Source organism: Medicago truncatula, chromosome 1 (genome assembly GCF_003473485.1).
Source record: "Medicago truncatula cultivar Jemalong A17 chromosome 1, MtrunA17r5.0-ANR, whole genome shotgun sequence".
NCBI classification, from domain to species: Eukaryota; Viridiplantae; Streptophyta; class Magnoliopsida; order Fabales; family Fabaceae; genus Medicago; species Medicago truncatula.
In genome coordinates, this window is record NC_053042.1 from 31566578 (window position 1) to 31585522 (window position 18945).

Consider the following 18945-nt stretch of genomic DNA (forward strand, 5'->3'; position numbering starts at 1 on the left):
CCCTAAAAAAAATAAAAAAAATGAGAGTGAATAATTTTTGACAAACAAACCATAATAATACCATTACAGAATTTTTGGTAAATAATTAATCAAAAAAAGAAAGAACAAATTGTTTCTAAAATTAAAATTTAGATAATTTGATAAGCATGTGAGCATTTAATGAATTGATGAGAAACGTCGGATTAAAGTTGAATTAATGGTTATGATTTGGTGTCAAATTTAATTTGACACCATGGTGTCATTTGATCCCATCCCTATATGTATATATATATATATATATATATATATATATATATATATATATATATATATATATGTTATAAAAATATATTTGTTATAGAGATATATTTGTTATAGAGATATATTTGTTATATATATATATATATATATAGATATATATTAGAATAGAATATTGAGACTTGGAGGGCAGATTTGGAAATAAGAGAAAATAAGTAGGTTAAGGATTTTTATAAAAGGGGAGAGTTAGAATTAGAAAATAAGGATTTCGTGAAACTGCTTTTTGGAGAAAAAGGGAGAAAACAAGGGAAGAGGAGAACCAAGAGAGAGAGAGAAGCTGCCGATCATCCATTCTAAGGTAAGGGTGAGACTAGCATTCAATTCTATTAAGTCTGTAATTCTGATGATTAAATTTAACAAGTGTAGAATTAGTTTTAGAGAATTGGAGAATTAAGTTAAAGTGAGAAATTGATGATTAATTGATGAAAAATTGTTAGATTGATGTAGAAACTGTGTACAGACCTTAGATAATCCATATGATGATTACAAGAATCAGTTTTAAGGTTTAAACCATATGATTAGGTGAATTTTCGTGAAAACTGCAATTCTGCCCGAGCCAACATTCATCGCTCGCCTCCCGAGTGATGATCTTCATCGCTTGCCTCATGAGCAAATCCCATTCGCCTCGTGAGTTGCACCTTACAGCTCGCCATAGCGAGTTTGACCGGTGAGAAAACATGATTTTGTGATTTAACTCCTTCTGTCGAGCTTTAGATGTTTTTGAGTGCCTGAATATGCATAATAATGATTAGGCAAGTTTTTAGATTGAGATTGAACGTGAGGAAGTTAAAAATGAGATTTTTGGGTGAAAAATGTCAAGTTACCGAGAGCACCAATTTCTTGTTCGCCAAGGCGAGCAGCTTACTCGCCAAGGCAAATAGCCACTTTTTCTGAACTCGCCATAGCGAGTAATGTCCCTCGCCTCGCGAGTTCTTGTAAGACAGAATACCTTGTTTAGGGTTTTGCGATCTTTGTTGCACGAGATGTTATGAGTTGATCCTTGGGGTAGGAATGGAGGTTGAATATAATATTACTGATGATCTGGGAAGCAGTTATAATATGATTTAATGTTGATAGTAATGTATTATATTTGTATATGCATTATGAGAATTATATAAGATGTTTAAGTTGATGTTGATTATCATTTGATGTTGTTATATCTTGAGATGTTTAAGTGCTGCCTATGTTGCTGTTGTTGGTTATGTGAAATATTTATATGCCTTATGTGGAAAATGTATGATGTTTAAGTTGTTGATGCTTTTCATTAATATTGTTATGTTGTGAATTGTTTGTACTGTTTCTGTTGTTGTTGCATATTGATCAAGATGCAGATGTTGGTCTAAGTTATAAAGTTGTAAGTTGTCTTTCCAAAGTGTTTCAAAGTATTGGAGTCTTAAGTTGATAATGTTGTCTAAGTTGTTGAAGTCGTAGTTGAAGTTGTTGTTGGTGACTGTTTATGTTCAGGTGTTTTGTGAGAGGTGGTGTACTCTTACGTTGTTGTTCTATAAGAGGTGGTGTACTCTTACGTCGTTGTTCTATAAGAGGTGGTGTACTCTGATGTCGTTGTTTTATAAGAGGTGGTGTACTCTCACGTAGCTGTATTGACAGGTTGACGTTGTCATCGTCGAATCCTTGAAGTTGTTGATGACAAACCATGGAATATTAATGATTATGTTGTCGTTTATATTATTATAAGATGATGAATATGTTGTTTGCTTATGTTATTATAAGATGATGATTGTGTTCTTGTTTATATTATTATGAGATGATGATCATGTTGTTGTTTATATTATTATGAAGAATTATTATTATTAATTAACAATGTTTATGTTGTTTAATTTAATTGTTGAATTATATGTTTAATATTATTGTTTGTGAAATCTCACCCCTTCTGCTTGGAAATGTTGCTCTTCGTATGAGTAACTTGCAGGTGATCGAGAATAAGTAGCTGTTGATTGCTGTCGTGAGTGGCTATTTCTCAACGTGTCTTTAGGTGCTCTGATACGTAACGGGATGTGAACTTTTGTGGCTATTTTCTATTCCTAACGTATTGCTTATGATTTTACATGACTATGATTTAGTTTGGATTTTTATGAGATGTTTTGATGAAGCCTTCGTGCCAAGTTTAATTATGTTGTTGAATTAAATCCGCTGCGAAGTTTTGAATATTTATGTTGACGGAATTATGAAGGATAAATTGTTATTTATTCCATTTATGATTTTTAAGAAGTGTATCATTCTGTTTATGTGGAAAACTCTGATTATTTGTTATAAAATTTTTATGTTGGGAAAACGGGGTGTTACAGTCTCAGTTTTGGAAACTTTGTAGAAAAAAAAAAGAGATATTTTTAATCCTCAACATAGTCCCTATAAAACACAAATAGGTATTTAAAGTGAATATTTTTTTTTGGAGAGACTAAACTTAAAAGTTTATGATTTTGTACGGGCTAAACATATTTAACTCTTAAAGTCTTCTTAGTAAGACATGATTTTGAGTTTATAGTTTATACTCCCTCCGGTCCTTTTTATTAGAAACAAAAGTGAGAATTTTTTTGGTCCTTTTTATAAGAAATATTGATCAAGTTTTAAGTATCTTTGAAGTTAAATTTCATTTGTGCCCTTATTTATTATGAGAGAATATTAAAAGTAAGTAAGTTGGTGGAATAAAGAGTAATTAATTTAGGGGTTTTAATGGAATTTTCTTAAATATAGAGGTGTATTAAATGAAGATTACTATTTTCAATGTATTTCCTTGGTCTTGATGTTTTATGTCTTTTGTTTCTTATATAAAGGATCGGAGGGAGTATCTTATAAGTTCATCCAACTAAAAAAGACATGTTTGATAAGTGTCACTTTATCACGAGCTTATAATTTTTTTTTTTGTCAAGTAGCATAACTGCTAGAATTCACCTTTTTCAAGGTGAATAAGTGGGGTGTCTGGGGTTCGTATCCAGACCTCTGTATATAACAATTCATGTCCCTGCCAACTGAACTATGCTTCCGGGGACGCTTATAACTTATTTTTACTAACTTATGTTTGTTTTTTATAAGCTAATTCAAATATCTTATTACCTTAAAGATTATAGCTTATTATTTATCTCAACTTTATCGCTACAAATTTAATTGGAAAATAAAATTAATTAAATATATCGTTTTTATGTCATTTTATATCTATAAGATAGTTCAATAAGTACTTTATCAAACACTAGAAATTCAATCAGCTGGTTTATTCGCTATCAATTATACGTAAACTTATCAAATCAACTTTTCATTATTTTTAACCAAACAAACCTTAATATTATTATTACTATTTAAAATAAAAATTACATTTATGATGTGTACTTGCTTTGAGTTAGGGGATAACAAAAACGCATGCTTCGTCCGTTCAAAAGGAAAAAAAAAATACATGCTTCGTGTGATTTGTGTGAAAATGTTTGGCACCATCGAGCATTTTTCATCTAACGGTGCTCATAAACTAAGAAGAAAATGTAACGAAACTTTATCCAACGCTTAAGACAGAAATAAGGATTTTTGTTGTGACATAGCAAGCATGGAGATAAAACAAAATATTGGCTGCATGGAATAATTAATATGAACACACCTCTTCACTTAATATTTCTCCTTAATTTTATATTACAATGTTTCCAAAACATGGTATATGAAAATTAATTTGGATCCAATTCCATGTCTTTCTCATCATCAAGTCATGACGCTTTATCCGTCTCTTGTGAATATAATTACCATATAATATTATATACTATATGTACCAATCAATATATTATATTGATTGAAAACATAAAACAACAGGTCTTCCACTTCATTAATTTGGCTTTTTCCTCCTTGACATTACTACTATATATATGTGCTCTAGCTAGCTGCCATTACTATTTAATCCCATAGTTATTGATTGATTCCACAAAAAAATATATTAATCAGCCATGGATAATGAAGCCAAGAGAATGGAAGAAGGAATCAACTCACCCCATAATGAGTATGGGCATACCACAAAGCTGGAAACCAATGGTGGTGGAGATACAATTGAGAATGAGAGAGACATAAGGACCACACTAGAGGGAGAGTCAGTTCAGCAAGTACCAAAGGAGCAAGAGATTAAGCACAAAAAAAGTAGGGTTGCAACTCTTGATGCATTTAGGGGCCTCACAATCGTGGTTAGTACATACTTTTCTAAGATGCTTTTAACGCTATCAATAAATCATAACAAATCATATGTGTAACTTTAGAAGTAGTCATAATGAAAATAAAATATTTTTAATTATCTGACAATCGATATTAATTGACGATCTAACAATATTTACAGTTGATGATATTGGTGGATGATGGTGGTGGAGCTTATCCTCGAATTGATCACTCTCCATGGAATGGATGTACATTGGCTGATTTCGTTATGCCTTTTTTCCTTTTCATTGTTGGAGTTGCTATAGCTCTTGCATTAAAGGTATTATACTATGCATGTAATGCAATGTCACTTAATTAACAAAGAGCTATATCCTCATTTTTGTATGATTGTTTCTAGTTTCTAGTTCATGTATATCTATATAGTCCATTGATTATGACCTATAAGTAACAATGCAGAGAATTCCCAAAGTTAAGGTTGCTGTGAAGAAGATAATTTTTAGGACATTAAAGCTTCTCTTCTGGGGTTTACTTTTGCAAGGTAAACTTTTTTTTATCAGGCCAAAATGAATTATATTAACACTGACAGCACAATCGTCTCAGCACAAGACGTGCCAAAACAATCACGAAAAAGCTAGCCGATCCTCAAAAATAAAAGTGGGCTCGACCACCACAAATGAGTACTGAAAACAAAATTAATCTTGCTAGCTTTCAGCCACCACAAAAACCTTTACCTCTATGTTTCACCATCATCATGATTAAGCTCAAACTTGGCGACTTAGCAAGGACATTGGCTAAAGAAACAAAAGTATATAAAATATTTAATGAAAATAGTTATTATATTGAAAACATATAAATTATCACTTTGTAGTATTAGTAAACACCTTTTCTTAAATAATTAAATATTCTTTAACTAATTGTTTTAAATAAAGATAGTGTATATCCAATTTGGTTCTTCATAATTTTCTTTTGGCTCAATTAAGTTTCTGACAAAAAAAAAAAAATCAAATTAGTCTCTAACATTTTTATGTAGTGTGTGTATATTTGACTGTACTGACAAACTGCAGGTGGATATTCACATGCCCCTGATGATCTCTCATATGGAGTTGACATGAAATTTATCAGATGGTGTGGCATTCTTCAGGTATTTATATATGTAATTGAATTAATCTATACAAGCCTAATTAAAGCACCATGTTAAAATTCTCAATAATTCAATTCTTGAATATATAACTCTTATTTTGTGTATTGTGTTTCAATGCAGAGGATAGCTCTTGTATATTGCATTGTAGCTCTAATAGAGACATTTACCACTAAGCTTAGACCTACAACCTTGAGTCCTGGATACCTATCCATTTTTACTAGCTATAGATGGCAATGGTGAGAAAAGCAACACACATTTCATATTCAACATTTATGATAATTTGAATAATATCTATAATAGAGATTTCTAGTTTCTAAATATATGTTTTGATTAATAATTAATTGCACATTAATTTGTATGTGTTACATATATAGGCTTGGAGGGTTTGTGGCATTTGTTATTTACATGGTCACTACTTTCAGCCTCTACGTTCCAGATTGGAGTTTTGTGGATTATAACAGTTCCAAATTAAAAAGATACACAGTAATTAATCTCTCACTATGTGTATTCCTTATTCTATCTTCTTAAATTATTATTTTAAAAAATTTCTTTTTGCAAGGTCGTATGTGGGATTAGAGGACACTTAGGTCCTGCATGTAACGCTGTTGGGTATGTGGATAGACAAATGTGGGGGGTTAATCATCTTTACTCTCAACCTGTTTGGAGTCGCTTAAAGGTGAGTTTATAAAAGTGGATACAAGAAGTTAACTAATTTTTCTTGATCACAAGATTAAATGCACCGTGCTTATGCGCCCGCGCGCATACGATAGGGACATTGTTTTTATTAATATTAATAAATTGATTTTACTTTTTTATGAATGCTATTTTGTGTGTGCGTTTAAGTACTATGTATTTGATCTTCTAACAATACTAAGGATACTAAGAAGTAATATAAATTAACATTAATATTTCCTTTTCTTTTACTCCATTACATTTTACAGGCTTGCACATTCAGTTCTCCAGCTGATGGTCCTCTTCGTAAGGATGCACCAACATGGTGTCGTGCTCCTTTTGAACCTGAGGGTTTTTTGAGGTATTTTTTCTTTTCCAAAATAGATATTCATTAATTAATGAATGATAGATTAATATAAAATAAGTCATGAATAATAAATAGCATGTATGATATACATGCCTTTTACAAACTAAACTTACATTCAAATTTTGTTTCACTTTTATTGTGTAAGGTGACACAATTTTTTGGATTTAGCCTCTCAAGTCTCAATTGAATTCATTTTTTAAAGGATTAAGTAAAAAAAGATTAACCATTTATTAGAAGGTTAAGTAATTTTTACAACGGTTCTGTTTGGTAAAAATAACGGATAACTGATAGCTTATGACTGATAGTTGATAGCTGATAAGCTAATTAAAATGTTTGGTAAAATTAACGGTTCAACTAACTGATAAATGTAAAATGACATTCTTTTTATATCAATTAATATTTTAAATATTTCATAAGTAAATTTTTAATTGAAGATATATTTTATCTATTATTAAATCAATTTTTCAGTAAAGTTTTATTTTTCAGTTAATTTCATTTCATTCATACAAAAATGTTCATTTCATTTCAATTTTTATACTTATAAAAATAAATTATGCAGTTTATTTTAAAAACCAAAACAAAAATAAGTTGTCTATACATACCTGAAGTAGTTGAACATTCTTTCATAAATGACATAAAAAATTATATTTTTCATAAGACATACTAATGCAAGCAACTATATTTGTACCCAAAAAAAAAAAAAAAAACGAAGCAACCGGATATAAAATTCGGTTATAAGAAGCATACATGCAACCAATATTGCTTTTGTCCAAAAAAAAAATGTAACAATTGCAAAATGAAACTAAATAAATTACTCACAGAAAGTAACATGAGCGATGAAAACATAACCGAAGGTGCAGTAATAAATAAGTTATATAAGGGTAAACATGAGTTTTATTCAAAATAATAAGGGTAAAAATAAGATAAAAGATGATAAGTTATAAGCTCAAACGCTACTTGAAATAGCGTTTGGAAAATAAACTATAAACTCCTGAAATAAGTTATAAGTTCGTTGAATAAAGACTATTACCAAACAAAACTATTTTTGTCATACGAGCTTATAAGCTATTCGCTATAAGCTAACTTTTTGGCCTTGCCCAAACAGAGCCAACATATATGATTTTGCTTGTTAGGATAAACAACATAATCGATTACCATATAAATGCTTAAGGATAAGCAATTTTTATAACAAAAACCAAAATAAAGTCAAATTATTTTTCATAACTATAAGATGTTTTCATAAGATATAAGCTCTTCCTCTTAAAAAGAAAAAGATATAAGCTCTACAAAAGAGTCTCTACCATTAGATAAACTCAAATATCAGGTCCTTAGTTATTTGCAAATATATCCATTAAATAACAAATATTTTTCATTTTTCTTTAAAGTGAATTGCTCACTTGTGTTCGTTTTTTCTTATTAAATTGTATATGTAAAGTGAATTGAAATATAAAAGCCATATTACAAAGATTTGTAAAAAATCATTTGCACAATAAAAAAAAGTTTAATGACCTTTTGATCCTTTTTACTAGTTCTATATCAGCTATCCTATCTGGGACCATTGGCATCCACTATGGACATGTCTTGATTCATTTCAAGGTTACAAATTTAACCCTATGCTATTATTATATGCACATACTAAAGATCTACAACATTTCACAAATGCAAGTTATTAAAAACTTGAAATATTTTGACAGGGTCATTCTGAGAGGCTCAAGCAATGGCTCTCAATGGGGGTTGTGTTATTCATCCTAGGCATCATTCTTCATTTTACAAATGGTAAGCTAGTGAAACTTATTTTATCAACCTCTTATGGTTAGATTAAACTCATTCAAGATATTTACTATACCATTAAAGTAAGATAACTAATGTTATAAAATATTCTCTATGGAATAATGCAGCTATTCCAATTAACAAGCAATTGTACAGCATTAGCTATGTTTGTTTCACATCTGGAGCTGCTGGAATTGTCTTCTCTGTGTTCTACATTTTGGTAAATATGGAATTAATATCAATTGTTTGTGTATAAAAGTTTTACACCGTAAGCAAATCATAATCAATCGTGAAAGTGACTTTACAAGTGATGTTTAACGCCAACTTTTTTATTGATTTGTTGATTATGATCGATTGATAGTGAAAAAATGTTTACGTTGACAGTGTATACGAATTAAGCTCATATTTGAATTGACAGTGAAAATGACCTAGTTAGGGTGAGCCACCACCACGTTTATTTGCAAATGACCCACTCTGGAGCTTCCCAAAATCGTAGTGTCAATGTGATTATGAAAAACTTACCGACAATCAAAACATACACTAAGTCATTCTTATTTTAAATCAACCTTATGATTCTTGTTTAATATTATTGATCAATCAAATTGCAGATCGATGTTTGGGGGATTCGTACTCCATTCTTGTTCTTAGAATGGATTGGAATGAATGCAATGCTAGTGTTTGTGATGGCAGCCCAAGGCATCTTTGCAGCATTTGTAAATGGATGGTATTACAAAGATCCAGATAATTCACTAGTAAGAAGTTTACCCTATGATTAATATATATATATATATATATATATATATATATGGTGCATACTTGATTAATCATGTTAATTTTTTACATATTTTTTTCCCTTTTGATTTCAAGTGGCTAGGACTAATGAACTAACAATTTTTATGGCATACGATAAAACCATCAATCAGGTAAACTGGATACAAAATCATGTGTTCATCAATGTTTGGCACTCAGAGAAATTGGGAACTTTGTTATATGTCATCTTTGCAGAAATCACTTTCTGGGGAGTTGTTGCTGGCATCTTGCACAAATTAAGAATATATTGGAAATTGTAATTAAGTTGTTAATTTTTGTTGATGTTCCTGATTGTATTCAACATGTTCTTCTTATTAATGGTCTGATTTTACCTGTGTATAAAAAACAAGAAGGCCTCCAAAAATGTAGTACTATATTGTTCTATGTCTTTTTGTTTGTTGTTACTTCATTGCATTATATAAAAGTGTTAATGATCACAAGGATCTAAGGATTGAATTTAATAGAGTAGAAATTACCATTACATCAAAAAGTAAAATTTTATCTTCATTTTCCATTTTATTTATTTAACATCGATTATTGTAATTACCACCAGAACATGAAAGAAGTGAATAGATTTACCACTTTACAACATTCACTTCACTTTCATCTACTTGCTAGTGCCTTCTAAATTATATACATTAAGTTAGAATTACAAAAGGTATAAAAACATATAACGTGGCAAAGATTATAATTTGCATACCATATATTTCACAATTACTTCTAATAAACTAAATGATATCATTAACTGTACATGAGCAGAAGTTCATCCAAAAGGTGAAATGGATTAGTCCCAACCCATCAGCATCTTCCAAACTCCCTCCTCAATCTTGTTCCTTGGAACAGACATCCCCTCCCCTTCGTCGAGTAAGATTCTATAAACCTCCCACTCACGGTCTTCAATCACGTGTCTCCCGATTTCAGCCTGTTGAAACAATTACCAGAACAGAATATTAACATATTGTCAGCCGAAAATCTAAAAGAAATTGTGAATAACATATAAACTCAAATATCTATCTATTCTGGTTGCAAATAAGTTATTGATGATGTACTCAATGTAAAATCTAAACTATCATAATATGGCTCTATCATAGATGATTGTAGAACCATTTTAGCTAATAACAACAACTTTCAGATTGTTTTACTAGGCGACAAGCTAATGGTGGCGCTTATGCTCCTCATAATGACTTACATTTTTCCTCTTGGTTGTATTCTAAATTTTATTAGCAATGAAAAGACTTAACTTGGTTTGAGTAAAAAAAATCCACCTAAGTAAGATCTGTTAATTACTTGTTTTTTCATGAGTAACTAAACACTGCTCAAGGAAGTTAGATGTTTGAACATTGTGCAGACTTCATAAACAGTGAACAGTCAGAAGCATGAGGAATTACCGAAAATATGCAAACATCGAGCATTTTGAGAGCAAGAGTAATATCATAAAAAACTAGAGGCCGTCCGTTGCCAGACAACTCGACAGGGTTTGCAACCAGAAGCTCGGTATCAGGGCCTCTGCTCACAATAGCTACTCTGAGTGGACGAAGTAGTTCCATTCTAAAGCGCGACGCTAAAGAATTTTGCTTGTTAGGGTCAACTATTTTTTTGCCATCTGCTTGCATGATGAACAAGTCCATCTCACATTTTCGTCGAGGTTTTGTGGTGAAACGCCCGAATGAAATCTGGTTAAGTGACAAATTAGTTTGTAAATTAAGGATACTAAAGTTGACTGCAGAGGTGGTAAGATTAACGTCCAGAAATATTGATTTATCATGATTCGAAATTAGCATACCTTAATGTTGTAGTCCTTCAGAGTTCTCATGATGTCATATAGAAGACCTTTGTGGTCTTGGCACATGATTTGGAAGAGGGTATGAGCCGGACTAAGCAAGTTGTCCATCGTAATAGAAACGTAATCTGATCGGAGAGTTCCACTCCGAGCCGAATCAGGCAACATCAAATTATAATTGTCTTCTGTGATTGCAGCTGGAAGGAATGAAGATGCCTGGGCGCAAGCAGTAATCTCCGGGCCAACCAATTCAATGTCGATAGTAAGGACGGAATCCTCCAAAACATCTTTTAATTGTTGGATTGTATCGTCCTTTCTCTTCTTTGTTTGAAGAAGTTCCCTGTTATCGTAGATTCAAGATTAACAAGTAAATTAATAAGTAAAACACAAAGGAAATAGAATTGTCATCAAAGGGGCATTTAGTAAAACGATGAAGATGTCTCAGGATAAATGAACTAGCAATTATAGAGTAGCTAATAGAACATGTAAAAACCTGGTATCTGTGATGAAAAACAGATCCATGACTTTGCCATCAGGTGTAGTGGAAACCTTAACTTTGGTAATAATAAGCTCTAGCTCACAAAGAACAGCTGTAACATCTGTCACCGTTAAAAATAAGACATGAGATAACATAACTTCAAATCATAAATAATCATCATATCTTGGAAATGTTGCAAAATTCTGGAAGAATGTATGTATCTTAAACCACAGATAATGAAGCTTCAAATTGTATGAATGCATTCTAGAATATGACATCAATGACCGTCTTACGGAAACCGGTTCACTTTCCTATTTGCATGATTTTCTTAACAATCAAAGTGAACCATGCAGTTCTTTTACCATTTTGCCAAACTAGTGAGAACGAAGCGGGATCACTGTGACCAAAGATTGAAGATAGATGAATTAAGACTTGCAGATATGAAAAACAAAAGTACCAAAAAAAGAAAATAACAAACCAACAGAAACTAACTGCAGGGTCTTAATTCATCAATCATAGGGCCGTATCTGAGGCAGGGCGAAGAGGGCGACCGCGCTAGGCCCAAAAAAATAAGTACGAAATTTGGGCCCCCAATTTTTTTAATAGGGGTCTATTAGGCCCTAAAAAAGTTGCTTATTTTTTTGAATCAAGTTTGATGCTTGATAGTTGCTCTTCCTCCATTTGTTTTTGCTCATTCCCGTGCTACGTGAGCTAACTCACGCTGAAAAATGCCTAACTCACGTTGAACATACACTTACGTGAGTTAATTCACGTTCGGCTTTTTTTATGGAAATGGGCAATTCTAAATGGGAGAAGAGCAATTATCTTGATGTTTATATATATTTATTAGTTAGGTTAGGACCCAAATTGTAGGTTCTCCCTAGGCCACCAAAATCTCAGAAACGGCCCTGATCAATCATCAAGTTTTGGTCGGTACAAGGCTAGCAAAATAACACCGGAGTTGATGAAAGAAAAACCACAGCATATCAAGAAGCCTCAAAGTCTTGATTCTCGTACTTATATCATATTTTGTTTATTGCTAAACAAATTGATATCAAGAAGGAAGTCTTGGACTAATCAGTAACTAGTAGTGTCTAAATTCTATCAACAAGAGTGAGGTGAAACATGCATGTTTGGATTTGCGTGAGTTTGAGAAAATCAGTATGAGCCACCATGATTTTGCAAAAACTACACTTTGGAGCTTCAATAAAACCACGGTGCCACTGCGATTTTCACAAAATCGCTTTGATTCCAAACATGCACATAGTGTATGATTGGCTCCACTTTTGGTGGAGTCAAACTTGATTCTCGAGTGGAACTTATTTTGCATCTAAAATTGATTCTAACTTCAAACACTTTTAATCAAAATCAATTATACATACATAATGAAATAATCAATTTTGTCACTGCATAACCAAACACACACGCAGACTTCAAACATCTATGTTCAGTTTCCAAAATTACCGTGTAATAGTCCTTTTCGATCATGACAGCAAAATTTCAAAAGGAAAACATCAGGAACCTTAGGTGGCTGCAAATCAGTGCGATAATATGATATTCCAGAAGCTGAGGAGCAAGTAGGACATGCTTCAACCATCCTCTTCTTCAACAAACTCCACCTTGTCTTCTGTTTCCCAACCACCCAAAAAACTATGTAACACCACTTTCCATCAGTTGACACGTCTTCATTACCACACAAAAAACAACAAAAAACAAAAAATTGTTATTCTTAATGTCAAATTTATGAAATTCACTTCAAAGCTATTAAACACGGACACCAGACACAACACTGACGCATCAACACTAATATAATTGAGAAAATGACGTGCTTCAATGTAATCACATGTGTCAGTATCGTGTGAGTGTCAGACACCGTCACCAGGACATGTTTTCGGCGCTACATAGCTTCAAAGTATCAAACACAGAAACCAAAACAAACCCATCTCTCAAATTAAGTAAACTCAAATACCCATTTTTCAAATTCAAAGAAAAATGAAGAATTAATGATAAAAAGTTGATTTTTAAACGGAATTCAATCTAAAAAATTTCCGAAGAATCTTAAAAAAGAAAAGGGTATTGTTAAGTTATGTTACCTCCTCTAACAATGTTAAGACCAAAAAAGAGTATGATACGACACAAGTCACAACCAAGACCAGTTTTGTCAGGACAATTTACGGTAATGACTGTTGGGTCACCTTCTTTCTCTGGTGGTCTCATAATAACTACATCATCGTATAGTATTCCCATACTTTCTTTCTTCTTTGTTGTTGTAATTCAAGAGGGACCAGTGTTTAGGAAGTTTGTGTTTTGTTACAATGGCTTGTGCTTAAATTTACAGGTTGGTGATGTTGAATCTTTGTCGGAGAGAGAGAGAGAGGATTGGTATAAGAGAGTAGAAAGTAGGTAGTGATAGTGGTATGGTGGCGCCGGGTTGACTAGTGATTGATTTTTATGGGCAGATGCAAAGGTTTATTACAGTGATGATTAATTAAGTTAACATGTTTATTCTTTCTCATCGTCAAAAAAAGAAAAAGTTTATTCTTTTGTTTTTCGGGTAAGAAAAAGTATATTACTAAAAAAAACACATGTTTTTGGTTCAGGGAAAATACCACTCTCTATGACAGTCTTCCATAAAATTTATGAAAATTTATGAATAATAATAAGGGTTAATAGTGTTTTACCCCTATTATAAAGGTCATTTTTAGTTTTATCCTCTATAAAATATTTTTTTTGGATTTCGTCCTTGTAATTTGAAGATTTTTGGTTTTCGACCTTCATGAATTTTTACAGTAGAAAATCGAAGATATGGCATGGGGTAAACCGAAATTTGCTCAAATTAACAGGGCGTAAACCGAAATTTACTCAAATTACAAGGGGAGTAAACCTAAATTTGCTCAAATTACAGGGGGTAAAATTTTCCATGAAGGTCCAAAACCAAAAAATCTTCAAATTACAAGGGTGAAATTCAAAAAAAATATTTTACAGGGGAAAACCGGAATTGGTCCATATTACAGGGGGTAAAACACTATTAACCCTAATAATAACACGGGGGAGAAGTCTTGCTTGGACACATACCAACACTTCAATTTTAGGCACGCACCACACAAAACCAATAAAAAATTAAAGAAAAATAAAATTATAATATAGCAATTAATGTGACTAAATACTTTTTATTTAATTTTGTTAGTTTTATGTGATATGTGCCCAAAATTGAAGTGTTGGATATGTGCCCAACCAAAACTTTCTCTGTCATGCTAACTATTAACTAATGTTTATGACATATTAGTTAAAAAAACCAAAAAGAAAATTTGTGTACATCTTTTAAGATAATTTTACCATATTTGATTGGCAATGAATTTTAATATGGTCACAAGACCAAATAAATAGTATTTAGGTACACATAATAAGAAGTATTTTTTAATAATAAAATAAATAGTATTTAGGTACACATAATAAGAAGTATTTTTTAATAATAAAAAGGTGATTGATAAAAAAAAAAAGAGTGAATATTTTGAGGAGAATCTCTGTATACCTCTTGTTGGATACTAGTTAGCATTTTCCTAATAAAAAAAGGTGAATGTTAGTTTGTGTCTTAAGATACAAGGCAATGAATCCATATTTTGTTGTTATTTGTGTATTGAATTTAATTTTAAATTTGTAAGAAAAATTAAATGCACTAAATTTAAGAGTGTTTTTACTTTGAATTTTTTAATGAGAAATGCTATCAATACACATTTTAACATACATTTTTTAATACATTGTATTTGATTGATTAAAATTCACATAAATTCTACTAAATTTATATGGGACTCACATGATTTGGTGAGATCTTTGTAAAATATAACTAATAAAAAAAAGTGTGCTAAAAAGTGTATATTAGAACGTGTATTGCTAACATTCCTTTTTTTAATATGTGCCCTTGAAAAAAATAGTCATAGTAATAAATTTGGAAGAAAAAAAAACATTAAAAATTAGACAAAATTATTCTTAATGTATCTCAACAACATATATATAAAAATTTAGACAAAACTTTTGAATAATATAAAAATTTACAAAGATAACTTATAGAATATAAAATTCAATCCAGTAATCAATTTATAAAACATATATATCAAATTATAACATTATTGAGCCGTGTAACTATTTAAACACTATTTTTTTTTATGTGGTTGCTGCACCTTACATATATTATATTATGTATTGTTTCTACCGACTTAACTATCTAAACATACACAAACAAATACAAAATATATTATTTAATTATTTTCTCTTTTTACATTGTTTTTTCAAATAAATATATGTACTAAAATCAAGTAATCGTGACCATGGAGAATTTCCTTCTAAAAATACTTTTCTTCTCCCCATGTTTTAAGGAGAGTAGTTCATAACATGCTACTTTCCTCGCGTCTTCATGTTTAGCTGTGTTTGGTAACACAAAATAGTTAGTTTATAGCTTATTGAACTAGCTTATAAGTTTGTTTTGATAAAATGAGATGTGTTTGGTAAAAAACTTTTTTCACTAGCTTTTAGCGTTTTTTAAGAAGCTAATCCAAGTAGCTTTTTAGCTTATAGCTTTTAGCTTTTTATACTTTCTTCCCATTTTAACCTTTTCTTAATTTTATTTTATTCTTAAACCAACCATGTTTACCATGTATGGTTTTTTAAATTTTCTTGTCCACTTTTTTTTTTTTTTTTTTACTTTGCTCATAATTCATATAATATATAATTTTATATAGAATTTATAATAGTGAAGCAAGTTTAGTTAAATAAAATTCATAAAAATAAAATAAAAATGGTTAAATAAAAAAATTTCGATTGAATTCATAAATATATTTATTATTTTGGAGATGAAAATAATTTGAAATATATTTAAATATTTAAAAATAAATGTGTTAAGTAATAAAAATTATATATATGATATTAAAAAATATTAAATAAGCATGTGTTTTTATGTCATTTTATATTTATAGTCACTTCAACAGTTAATTTTACCAAACACTTTTAATTTTAATCAGCTAACTTTTCAGCTATAAGCTATCATCTATCAGTCATCAGCTATAAGCTAGCTTTTCAGCTATCAGCTATCGGCTAGCTTATAGCTTTTTTTTACCAAACACACCCTTTATCTCCAACAAACATTATTTGTTGTCTTTTTATTTTTTTTATTTTTTTATTTTAACAAGTAAACTAGTTGCTAGAAATCTATTTCACTATCTTTTATTTCTATACACTCTTGATCTAATTGATTTTGATTTATTTTTGAACTTCAAGGTGAAGGAGGAAAGAGTTTAATCGTATGAATATTATGTTTCATCTCACGTATTTAAATTATGTTTCAAACATAGTATATTAGTTTATGTCCCTAAACTATTTTCTCCTCTACTATATGGTTTTCTTAATAAAAAAAAACCATCTCTTATCTCACTTCATTTCGTATCTAAGACTAAGCTTAAGCCATTGATATCAAGAATCTACAATCGAGCATCTACCCTCGATTCGAATCTTGTCAAAATGGAATAAATAAACTAAAATAATTGGATAGAAAATAAAATAACTACTAATTAATTAATAAAAAACAAGTGTGTCATTTTCAGCAAAGATGTCTCTCACGTGAGTGGCAGAAAGTGTTAATGGGGGATTCAAGAAAGGTTCATTTCTATTGTACCTACCAAAATGAAATTAGGTAAAATATTTGCAGTATATTCACACATGGATTCGATTCCAGTATCCTCACCCCACCTAATTTTGCAGCTCTTCTTGGCTTCTTCTGTTTTGTGTTTCATTCTTTATTGTCTTCTATAACAACATGCAATACAAACAAAAATTATTGCATTTTGTTTGTTTTTAACTTTTGTCAATTCACACTGTTTCATGCATAGATGCTTGTAGCATCTCAAAGCATCATACAACTCGACTTTGTAAGTATCTTCTGTAATATATGTAGATATTTTTGCAAAATAAAAAAATATCAATTTCAAGATAAATTTAATTAACAAGATTATATTGTATATTATTAAAAATATATTAATAAATGAAATACGCATATTTAACAAGATCATTACATACACATGCGTTCAATTATATTTCAAGATGTATATTTATGAGATGTTTTAGAAACAATATAACACATAAACTTTAATCCATAAAAATTTGAATGTACATAATTAATGAAAATTTGATCATCGTATAGATTATGTGGTTAGTTTAACATATATTTTGTCTATGGATGACACTCCAACTGATATCCTAACTAAAAAGAGTGATCTAAATGATAATAGTCTTATTATTTTATATGAAGTTCCTCCTTATATGACATCTATCCTCTTAGCAGATGTTATGAGCGTTGAATTTATTCGACCTTAATTTGTGTCGTTTTCTTGTTTTTTCCTTCTTCCTTTTTGTCACCAAAAAAACATAAACTTTTTTATGTGATGAGATAGATAGATGTATGTATAGAAAAAATTATATTGTTATAGTGTAAGATATAATTACCTTTTCGGATCTATAATAATATTAACAATTATTCAATTTACTATATTAGCATATATTATATGTTGTCCCTGTTGAGTTTATCTCATAACTTACTCTACTACCTCCGTCTCTAATTATAAGTCCATTTTGAGGAAAAAATTATCTTTCTTTTATAAGATCCCTTTGATATTTCCAAGTATATTAATTATTTCTTTACCAACATACCTTTATTTACTTTGCATCTTTTTCTTCAATCAACAATAAATATTATATTGAAAACATAAATTAACTCTCTTTTAAGGATAAAATTGTAAAAAACAATAGTAATTATATACAAATTTAATACTACAATCAACTTTCTTAATCTCCGTAATTTTTGCAAAAAGCTCCTATATTTAGGGAGGTAGTATCAATTATTTTATTGGAGAAAACTTAGGTACATTTCGTGCTTTTGTATGATTCTTAACTAAAAATACATATTTTTTGAATATAAAAAACTTTGAGAAAATTATGGATTTAAGGAAATCATGATGAATTTAGTTAAAAACCATACGAAAAGCACATAAGGAATTGTGCCCTAAGTTTTCTCCAATTTTATTTTATTTAGTTCAAATTACACTAGTGGCCAAGATCTTCATTATTTTAAGCAAAGTAATAATTATTAAAGGCTTGAAAAGAAAACACAAGCACAATAATAATAAGGGACACGTACTTACTCACAATTATCTCTGTTTGATGTGCATCAAGTTGGAATATACCATGAATCAGTATTTGAATCTAAACATAGCAAAAACGGGGATTCCTTCTTATGTCTCATGGGAACCCAACCAAAGCATAGTTACTCTTGTTGATAATACTAGTGAGGGACCGATTAACACTAATACGTGACATGTGTAAAACTATGATGATGGAGACATTTAAAAAGTTAAGAGGGTTTTAAACACATGGGGATGGAGTTAGAGATGAGCAAACATAATTTGTCTTTATTTTGCTGTGTTATTTACTTTGGTTAAATAAAGTTG

At 30.3% G+C, this 18945-nt stretch overlaps 2 protein-coding genes across 2 annotated transcripts; one reads left to right on the forward strand and one right to left on the reverse strand.

The window, feature by feature from the left end:
* Window positions 1–4208: 4208 nt before the first annotated feature.
* Window positions 4209–9541, forward strand: LOC25483950 (heparan-alpha-glucosaminide N-acetyltransferase). Its single transcript, XM_024778229.2, has 13 exons — window positions 4209–4466; window positions 4616–4753; window positions 4891–4972; window positions 5499–5575; window positions 5696–5811; window positions 5950–6058; window positions 6135–6251; window positions 6517–6608; window positions 8144–8210; window positions 8309–8390; window positions 8513–8604; window positions 8993–9136; window positions 9308–9541. Exons 1-13 carry the CDS (start codon window positions 4236–4238, stop codon window positions 9452–9454), a joined length of 1494 nt encoding a protein of 497 aa, XP_024633997.1. The 5' UTR covers window positions 4209–4235; the 3' UTR covers window positions 9455–9541.
* Window positions 9542–9690: 149 nt separating this feature from the next.
* On the reverse strand, window positions 9691–13920 carry LOC25483951 (ACT domain-containing protein ACR10). Its single transcript, XM_013612674.3, has 6 exons — window positions 13546–13920; window positions 12917–13135; window positions 11468–11573; window positions 10978–11314; window positions 10583–10867; window positions 9691–10116 (listed from the first exon to the last, which is right to left on the reverse strand). Exons 1-6 carry the CDS (start codon window positions 13697–13699, stop codon window positions 9979–9981), a joined length of 1239 nt encoding a protein of 412 aa, XP_013468128.1. The 5' UTR covers window positions 13700–13920; the 3' UTR covers window positions 9691–9978.
* Between the last annotated feature and the right edge of the window lie 5025 nt (window positions 13921–18945).

Coding starts and splice junctions, on each gene's coding strand:
- LOC25483951 (XM_013612674.3), bottom strand. CDS start 13,699: ATGGGAATACTATACGATGATGTAGTTATTATGAGACCACCAGAGAAA. Junction 11,574..12,916: donor TCGAAAAGGACTATTACACG/GTAATTTTGGAA, acceptor TAACGGTGACAG/ATGTTACAGCTGTTCTTTGT. Junction 10,117..10,582: donor TCGATGTTTGCATATTTTCG/GTAATTCCTCAT, acceptor TTGTTTCAACAG/GCTGAAATCGGGAGACACGT.
- LOC25483950 (XM_024778229.2), top strand. CDS start 4,236: ATGGATAATGAAGCCAAGAGAATGGAAGAAGGAATCAACTCACCCCAT. Junction 6,059..6,134: donor CCAAATTAAAAAGATACACA/GTAATTAATCTC, acceptor TCTTTTTGCAAG/GTCGTATGTGGGATTAGAGG. Junction 9,137..9,307: donor AAGATCCAGATAATTCACTA/GTAAGAAGTTTA, acceptor ACCATCAATCAG/GTAAACTGGATACAAAATCA.